The sequence below is a fragment of the Necator americanus genome, chromosome I, assembly GCF_031761385.1.
Source record: "Necator americanus strain Aroian chromosome I, whole genome shotgun sequence".
NCBI lineage: Eukaryota > Metazoa > Nematoda > Chromadorea > Rhabditida > Ancylostomatidae > Necator > Necator americanus.
This window is the reverse complement of record NC_087371.1, coordinates 6552200-6562455: the sequence shown is the minus strand read 5'-3', so window position 1 is coordinate 6562455 and position 10256 is coordinate 6552200. Positions and strand designations below refer to the sequence as shown.

The 10256-nt window shown below is 39.0% G+C and overlaps 1 protein-coding gene across 1 annotated transcript; it reads right to left on the bottom strand.

Annotated features, from left to right (window-relative positions):
• Positions 1-327: 327 nt before the first annotated feature.
• On the bottom strand, positions 328-7040 carry RB195_004726 (uncharacterized protein; the record flags this gene model as incomplete). The annotated part of the gene is made up of 7 exons (XM_064182697.1): positions 328-435; positions 648-809; positions 878-961; positions 1052-1178; positions 3114-3252; positions 4268-4393; positions 7004-7040. 7 exons carry the CDS (start codon positions 7038-7040, stop codon positions 328-330), a joined length of 783 nt encoding a protein of 260 aa, XP_064033964.1.
• Positions 7041-10256: the final 3216 nt, after the last annotated feature.

The window sequence follows — 10256 nt, the reverse complement described above, 5'->3', positions numbered from 1 at the left end:
GTCTTGGTGTGAGTGCGCAGAAAGGTAGAAAATATTTCTGCGATTGGGGATGACAAGGATGTCAGAAGTGTAGAGGAGGTTAGAAATGGAAAGCTATCCGTTTCTCGGAAGATACGACAGATACGAAATATGACTGGGAAACACACTGTGTCCGAGTGAAGCCAATCGATGAACAGACACACTTATCCGAAGTGTTGGTAGGTGAGGAAATATCGTCAAGAATACGTCTTTTTATTGTGCTACAACTCTACGAGGAAAAAATCTTCATACTCATCGAAACGACATCATTTACACCAATATTTCGGCAGTTTTCTTCTTTCGTTCTTCTTACTCGATCCGGTTACTGTATCTTTTAAACCTCCTTCCGTATGGTTTACAACAAAGCATTGTCCATGTTGTATAGGCGGTGCAGGTCACACATGTCGGCATAGGTATCTGAAAACAGCTGAGCTTGACTACATAAAGGATAAAGTACACTACAGTGATCACGGAAGGATGAAGGAACTGGGGCGGCTCCGAACCAGCGAGTAATCTCGCATTCTGGCAGAACCTCTTACCGACTGCGCTACACCCAACCCGCTAAATCATGCAAAGATGCACTACATCATCGATCAGTGACGCTTCTGGTGACGTTCCCCGACACTCACATAACATGTGGTAAGGCAAATAGGAGCTGAAGGTTGTTGAGGTGGTGCAACCGGTGGTTGAACCGGTGGTGGTGGTGGTGGTGGTGGTGGAGCCGGCGTGGTAGGCACAGGGCAGGGTATAGGAGCGTCGCACGGCATCTGCTCACTTGAACTTCCAGGACACTGGAACAGTTTTGTTAGTGCACGATAAATCCTAGAATGATTGTGCTCTTCCTTTTTCTCGTACTCACTCCTTCTGCGCAGCTGCATTGCCTCGTCCGATATGTAACACCTCCTGTGCCACAAGTGACACTACATTCTGACCACGGTGACCACTGAAATGTGGTTAATATTTCGTTTAGACAACACCAGTGGGACTCATTGCATTATTGATCGATTAAGATGAAACATAAGCAGACGCTCACCGGGCTCCATTCGCAACACGGCTGCGTGTTGCAAGCTTGACTTTCGGTTGCCGTTCCAAGGCAACAGTTAGTGCATGGATCGACGCACACTCGAGTGCGTTGTGACACACCACCTCCGCACGAAGCGCTGAAAAAAAAACCAAACTAATGTTTAATGAATACAACTTTTGCCCGTTTTTCACGGCGAATTCGATATCACTTTCGTGTATGTATAGTAGGGTTAAAACGACATGAAGCACGTACGCAATTGCGTACGCGGCTTCTCTCGAGGCGCTTCGGTGGGGTGCGACGGCTAGGAGCTAGGTGAAGCTCTTGCTGGCACCACCCATCGCTGCAGTTTGCGAAGGTCCCACCTCGGTTCCAACTGCTGTCTTCACCGCGCCGTTTCGAGTGCGTACGCAAATGCACCGCAACTACACTCGTGACTCATTCGACCCGACTGTAGTTAAACTTGAGCCATTGACCTTTTTAGGCAAGACCAGATAAGGTAGTAGGTAAAGTAGTTGACGGGGGTAGGGTGGAGGGAGAAGGGGGGGAGAGAGAGAGAGACCGGAAGGCGCTCAAGACTGCTCTAATCGAACTGCTAGTCGGAGTGCAATCTAGTTCTTAGAACACTAAAATTGGTCTTAACTGTCAAGTGTAGATTGTGGACGAAACTATCTCTCAGGACATTTTCGGTTCTTTTTTGTCTTGGACAGGACCACGTAGTATGAGTTAATTCTTAGACTTAGTTTCAGCAATAAATAATAGTGTGTTGAAGAGTTTGATGAAGTTAAAGCATTAGTAATTCCAACTCCATTTCCTTTTTTCACTTAGTTGCTTTAACCTCCAGGTCATGGATCCCCGACGACCAATGCTTAGGTTTTATTGGTCCCGGATGAATCAACTATTCACTTCCAGTGATGAACTGCACATTGATGATCTATCACTTCCTCAAATAAGGGAGCCATTTGACAGTTAGAGACGGTTTTTGTGCTTTAAGAACGATTCTTGCGCTCTAAGTACAGTTCGATTAGAGCGAACTTGAGTTTCCCCTCACTAACTACATTTTTGCCAATAAGACTTTATACGTGAGAAGATATTTCCGTATACAAAAGAATTGTAATTATATGGGAAATCTTTACGTTATTGGGTTGGCGCAGCAACCGTGTTTAGGTAATATGGTACTTTCTGCACTATTATTATTACATTATTATTAATATGGTAATATTAATAATAATGTGATAATAATAGTACAGAATGGCGAGAAATGCGTGTGTCATTTGATTTTATCAAAATTAATGCGTTGTTCCATCAAGAAGAGATTCTCAAGAAGGCTACGGTACCATGGAAGCAAAATCATCCCAAATTTATCTTTCAACAGGATTGGGCTCAAGCCCGTGAAGCCAGAACAACTATCCACTTCCTCGATACCAAAATCGGCTCCTTTCTGACGAAGGATTTCTGGCCTACGAACAGTCCGGATCCCAATCCATTAAACTTTTCTTTTTGAGTATTGTATTTTATTATTAGTGGTTTTTATTCCGTTCCTTCATCGAATCGATGGTCCGCCGCAATGTCGATTCGATGGAGGAACGAATTAACTCCTGTATCAAAGCTGATGGCGGTCACATCAAATTATTTGTAAAATTCTTTGTAATTGCGAAATGTTTTTGTTTATTGTTTTATAAAAATATTTTTTTCAATAGTTTTGAGAAGAAAACAAAGTTTGAAATTTTTCGCCACCCTGTAATAATGGAAGGTACACCTCCTGAAGTCTGATTCAGATGCGTAAGCGGCTACGAGCAAAACGGGACCCTTACACATCTAAGCAGTTCGAATGGGGTTTGCGATGGTCCCACGTCGATCGCAACCGCGGCTTCTACCACGTCGCTCCGAGCACAGCCACCTACGCAATTGCACCATGTTTAAGATTTTTTTCCGACTATAGTTCATTCGCCGTCCTTGATAGCCGCGTATTTCGTAGGTGACAGGAAATTTCGTGGAGTTTGACATCGAAACAACAGTTAGGTAACTGTTCAGTATTTTTCCTAACTCTTCGTCATATCCATACGATGCGTACCTGCATGCACTCCACGGACCCCATTCACTCCATTGTGGTGCTGGTCGTTGGATGTACACTATACATGGCCTAGCTTCACTCACTACTCCACCAGTACATCTGGGCATTGAACAAGCACGGTATCGTGATTGTGACATTACTGTAAAGCATAGAACTCGGTTAGTATCGGCACATAACTAATTTTTTACTTTCTCCACATTCTTTTACTAAGAAAAAACACGGATCCCACGAAAGCATGTTCTACTTCTCAATGAGACAAAAACTTCTGAAAAATTAGCTGGTAGAGTCATGCGATTCTTTTTATTTCATTTTTATTTCTTTTTATTTCATCTTTTTTTTCATTCATATATGCCAATATTACAACAAAATAAGGAGAAAGAAACAAAACATATTCTGTCTAAGTTGGAACAAAAAAGAACCCAAAAAAAGTTCAAAAAACGTTTTTAATGTCGTCCTCTGTTTTTAACGCGGGTCCGATCAATAATCGACGTTGGAATTTGCAACAAGTATGTAAAGAGTAGCAAAATTTCCGCGAGGTTCCCCTGTTTAGATAGAAATTATAAAAATATGTAGTAAAAATAAATATAACTTATATATAGATTTCAAAATATAAAAAATAAATATAAAATGTAAATATTGGGATATAAATTTAGATTTAAATGTTTGTTCCAGTGTTTCCAGCTTCTCTAATCATAGTTAGATAACTATTTTGTAGTTTGATAATTTTGTGGAATAAGTATGGATTCGTTTCACTACACTGCAATTAGTTTCACCCTTCAAAATCCTTTTCTATTACATTATTTTGGAGCTATTTTGGAGTTGTTGCTTTAGGTTGGTATTAAATACAGTAACCTGAAATTTTACCGTAATTTTCCTTTTTTTAGTGTATTTATTTTTCCCCTGCTGCTGCCGCATCGGCAACCACTACGGGAATTTTTGCTTTTCAACATTTATATGAAAAAAATCGAAGGCATCCATGTTGTAACTGAGTGAAAAACACCGAAAATAAAGTTATAAAATATCTAGAAACAGGTAAGGGGACTGTTTCTACGCACACCTTTTGCATAAGAAAATTCCATAAGCATTGATGATTACAAAATTCAGTAACCTTGATCTGACGTTTGACTTTCAATCAATACCGATCGATAACCCACCGCCCAACGTCATACCACATCGAGACCATTCACTCCATTGCGACCATCCTCCTCCACCTACGGACATTTGGCACGTTGTGCATGAACCAGCAGCAATAACGCCGGTTCCAATGTAAGCCTGTGCCACTGAACATACAACGGATTAATTAAGAGTTTCGTACGGAGTTGCAATTCCTAGAAATATATGGATTTTTGTGTCCATGAAAATATCCCCCAAAGTTTTCTTTCTAGATAGCATATTAGTCGAAAACTGCTCCTGATACGATATGGTGTACAGAATGGTGAGACCAGCAGTTGAATGTGAGGAAAATTTCAACTCGTTTTAATAACCACCAGCGTATTTTATAAAAAAAATTATTTAAGAAAAATTTCTAAGAAATTATTTTCAAAAGACGCAAAGAACAAAGGCTAATGTCATTTTCTTAGGGGAAATTAAGGCTAAGAATGGCGCTAAGTTAACCTAAACAGGCAGAAAAAATTGAGAACTTGAAAATTGAGGAACAGTTATGTGAAGTCTTGTGATTGCACACCTGTTTACTTAATATTATTAAGTGTATTTTCAAATAATTAAACATTAGGATTGCTTGGGTAAACTGATCAGTTACGCTCGAATATCTTTTCTATTTGTTTGTTTGTTTTCATTGTATTTATCCTTCAACCAGGAAGCTTTCGAAAATTCCGTAAGTGAAGTGTTCCGGATCTCCAGGTTCAGCTACAGCTCTCAACTAGTCCTAGTTCGACTACTCGCTGAACACATCAACTCATCTCATTGACGGCTATCATCGAGAATATTTTTGCAAAATCCACTCTAACTGGTTTTTTTGACTGCTCGGGCTCTAAAGTCGACTCACCTCACATTGCGCGCATCTACTGTCACGAAATATGAAAAATTCCTAGCAGACAGCTCTCCCTGCTTTTCTTTGACACACTAATGACTTGCGGAAATTTCTCTGGGCAAAATTTTCATCCACAATCAAGTGATCTACCTCTATAGACTAGAAAAATAATTCTATGTTATGTGAACGGAGTTAAATAGGACTGATTTGAAAAAAGTGCACACAATGTTTGACTAGGAACTTGTCTTGAGAAGTCGGCATGTGCACAAGTGTTTCTCGGAACACAGCGGTTCTTTTCCCGCGTCGTCGGAGTGGTATATACTTGCTGTGCAGTGCTGTGCATGTTATTTTTGCAGTAAATGTTGCAAAATAGGTTTGTAAACACGGAGGGGAAAAAGAAACGATAAAAGTTACGACGTAACTGTAGAGCGATAAATGCGTACTGTGTACTTTGATGCATGCTATTGGCTCTGGAAGAACGTGATTGCCAAGGATTTGACTCAGGCACCGCGTAAGGATCTACTAAATATCCTCAAGATCCTCCACTAAGGACTCCCGTCTATTATAGGGTTATTATAGATGTCTAAGGCGCTAGCAGATTCCCCGGTATAGCGCAGTCTGTAGGAGGTTCGGCTGTGATTCCAATGTCGGGGGTTTGAAATCGCCCTAGAGCGAACTGGGACTTATATTCTTCTGGATTTAGTAAATTACTACCAAATTTGTTTGGGAGGGTACAAACACTGACTTGACACATCGTCTAGTGCCCGTAAGTCATCGTATAGGCGATTCTGGAACTCCAGACGCGTTAGCGCATCCGAAGCGGTTGTTTACTTTTTATTTTCACCTTAAGACCTCTAAGACAGCGATGAGTAGATGAAAAAGTCACTTAGAACACTGAAATACTAAGCTTTTCAAGTAAAACAGCCGGAAAATTTATGACATATTTCTAGATTACTATGCTATAGAATTTTGAACATCTACGGTATTTACAGTACGTCTACAGTAAGTATTTCACTCAAACACATGCACTATTCCTTTTCCTTAGTGTTTGGAATTCACTAAAAACATTTCAGACCACATTGATAATTATTTCCATTTTTTTAAAGGAAGAAAGATTTTTCAGAGAAACATATTTCTCACCGCCTATTCCCTCTGATCTCACAAACACATCTATGGGCAGATCCTAGCACAACGAGCCAAGGTCTGGGTTGAATTACTATGAACTGGGACTATAAATGGCTAATATTTTTTACTTTTCGTTATTGAAACTGTAGTTTAGCGGCGAACACACATCTAATCACCATCCAGCTGGAGCACCACCCATTAAAATCCCTAAAATTTCATGTAATATCAACAGGGGTTGGTTTAGTCTCCGGCTTATCAACAAAACGATTCGATCGAATGTTAGTTGGCCCTGCTTCCGAAAAATTATCTCCACTTAGTATTTGCTTTCTTTAATTGAGCTGGAGATGAGATTTTTCTAATTTCTTTATTCGTGGCTAACTTTTCGGCAATACTGCCCACCTCAGAGTCTCAACGGGTGAAATCGAGCGTGATTTATCCGAACAATTTATTTTTACTCAACTTTGACGAGTACCAGTAACCACAGAGGCGGGTGATTAGACATGTATTTGGTAGTCCAAATTGAAAATAGAACAACATATTATAGAAAGTATTTTTGACGGAACTTTCTAGATGATGAAAATCTCGAAACATCACCGATTACCTGAGGAAAATAGGTTTTCTCACCTGGTGACATGTTAAGCGCATAAATTTTCTCTTGAATTAACTATAAGAAAATCCATATGTTCAAGGATTCGAGAGGATTCGACAATACATTATTTTTAGTATTTAGTAAGATTTAACTTAGATAGTGATTCTTCTAGAAAATTAAACGAACCTTCAAATAGACAAACTATTAAAGCGGTAATGAACATCTTGTGAGAATTGACGAATTCACTGCCAACTATTAGCATTTATATAGGTACATGGTAATTGACTCCTGAACGACTATTTACCGAGGAGTTCCGGATAGCTGCAGCTCCGCCCATCTTGAAGTTGTTTTCTTTTGCTTTTCTTTAAATGAGGGATTACTCATGGCGTTGCAACTGGACCGGTTCCACGTACTGTAACTAGGAAACGAGTCAATAAAAATTTGCAATAGTTGACATATTTTATGAATAATTAAATGATTTTTTCTCCTTATTATCGTTGGTCGTTATGGATATCGTTGTGGATGTCTTGCTGAACGGAGCGGACATGATTTCGAATAGATTTCTAAAATCGACTCATTTGAGGATTGAGAGTATTTTACTGGTGCACCGTTTCCTTTTTATTTTCTTAGAAAATCGCACAACGAAGAAAAGTGAGAAAAATTCCCCCGACAAGAAGATATTCTCACTTCAGCATCATCGTCTCGGAAAAATCTACAACAAGCTGTTGTAATGGGAGAGAGCCGTTTTGGAGTGATGCCTGTAGAAGCATAAAAATCCGAAAATCTAGATGTAGCCTATAAAATCCTTCAAAAATTGAATAACATTTAAAAAATGAAACATAAAAAATAATGGAAATTCCTCTGCGTACTTTAATCTTATCGAAATCGAACATATCCAAATTTCCGTAAATTAAAACGAGCTGATAATTTACAGACAAACCTACGTTTATACTTTTCTGCTTCGACTATACTACTAGACTTTTTATCATATAATAAAGACTAATAGTCGAGAACAGAAATAAGAAGCTGAGACCTTCAATTTTTTTCGATTCTGAATAATTTACTGTCTTCTATGATACTCCATTTTACTTCAAAATAAGAGTTTCTGGTCGTAAACTTGATGAAATGTTTTATTTTTGCAACATAAGACATTACGAGATAAAGTGAATGATTAGGTTTCTTCCACAAAATCCTCCACAATCTTTGAGCTGTACAGGTAACGTTGCCGAAATTCCTAGCATTTTGTACGTAAGAAAACCAACGTAAATCTTCTCTCTCTCACTTGTTTATTCTAGAATTTCCATTTCTCTCTTGGTTTTATTTTCTAAGATAAATAAATTCCTTCATTTTCTCTTCTACAAAATGCGCTTAAGAGAAATGACTAAGTGTAAACATATGTTTTTGGCGTAGCGCGCGATTCGCTCCAAAAATTTTTCCGCCCACCTTAATTTCTTAACTTAACGTGAATCAGTGAGCTGCTAGCTCACCGTAATTGAACTCCACGTGAACTTCCGTGAACGTACCCGGTTCTTGGTTAGCTTAGATGACGCGACAAGGATATTTACATACGAGAGGTGTTCAATATATCGCAAACAAATAATGTATCGAAACATTGCGCGCCGCGACGTATTACGTAATATTTAGAGACGACGTTTTTTTTCTGTAAAGGGGAAAAATCTCTAACCTGCAGTGAATTTCGCGGTAAATTTTTTCTCTGTTCTGTTCTGAAAAGATGGAAAAAGTAGTAAAAGTTGAAGATAAGCGAAGAACTAGACTTCACGAAAATTAAAATGCGCTTGTTATAATTGATCAACTGGGATTTTGTTATACGGTAATAAAGCTGTTGCTCACCTTCTTCTTTTGCATAGTTTACAAATTTAAAATTTTAATTTTTAAAAGTTATATGAACCTCGTTGGCATAACAAGAAAATATAAAGGTTATATGGTTTTAAAATCAGTACGTAACGGTAAAAATAACATACTAAGGCACAGAACGACGAAATCTAACCTATAGGATGACTGGTTTTAATTTATTGGAAAGCAGCACAGTTTTATAATAGCTATCAAATTTTTATTCAATTAATTTTTAAACCTTAATTCAATCTTCAATCTTAAATCTGAATTTAAATTCGAATCTTTAAGTATTCAGAAATTTTTTTCTACTTCCGTTACTGAAAAAATCTAAAAAAGGAACTAAAATATCATTTAGTCATCAAAGAAGGATCACTGAGCGCTTTTTCCCATTCTTCGACGGATTTTCGTACCCTCCATTCTTTATTTCTTGACGCAATTCTTCTCTAATAAGAAAAAAAGCATAGCTACCGCTGAACCTGTTCAGATTTTTCGAAAAAAAAAACGCTCTTGTTTCTCGATTTTGCTCTCTCTTGAAATCTAAACAACAATAAATGAAGGTCACAGGTATTGTGTGGGAGGATTTAGTGCCACATGGATTATTAAACATATGTTTGTTCGAAAATATTAGACATACTGTAGATAATCGAAATAGTGAATCGCAAAACGACTCGATCGCTGAAGTGTTCTTAAAGGCATTTCGTCCATTTCTCCCTAATTGCCGTAAAAAACGGCCCGGAAGATGCGGCGCATGCATGAGGCTGGTGCGCTCCAAACGAACTCCTTCTAGAAAATAGCGCGCCGGAACACCGCACGCAGCCGTATTCTCTGGGCCGTCTTTTTACGGCAATTAGCAAGAAAGAAATGGATGGAATCACCCCCCCCCCCCCCCCCCCCCATAGTCGACGGTCTCCACCTGAAATCCGTACCACCTCAGATTCGTGGAGTGATGCCTTTAATAAGGTGATCCTGTTGGAATACTGATAGCCCGATAGCAGAGATTCTTTCGCGTCTTGTCTACCAATACATAAAATTTTTACCCAGAAAAAAACTAAAAGATGCGAAAAATTTTGCTGACATTATTATTATGCTGATTTATTGTACATAGTATTATATTGATTTGTTGTATATGCTGTGGTGCAAAAGTTTTGCGACACTTTTGGATCATAAATCTTCCTCTTATCTCTCTCTCTTTCTCTCCTATGATAAGCATTGCCATGTAAAAAAAAATCAAATAAGGATTTGATTTCCTTTTTTTGCTGGCTTTGCCTTTTTTTGCTGGCTTTGCCTTTTTTTGCTGGCTTTGCCTTTTTTTGCAGGCAGCATACCACAAATCTGACTAGATTACACGATGCGGGGGTGGTTCCGTTCCGTTCTCTCCCTAACTGTCGTAAAACTGGGCGTGGGGACCGCTTTTGTTACTACGAGGCACGTTAAAACGCTCCTCGATGTACACGTTTCGGTCCCTTTAGCAGCTTATTCTTTGGGTTTACTTGAATAGCCAGTCGAGGAGAGCTGACTGGCTTTTGACCGCTGCGCAGCCGGATGCGGCGCGTGTACAAGGTTGGCGCGTTGCAACTGAAATCGT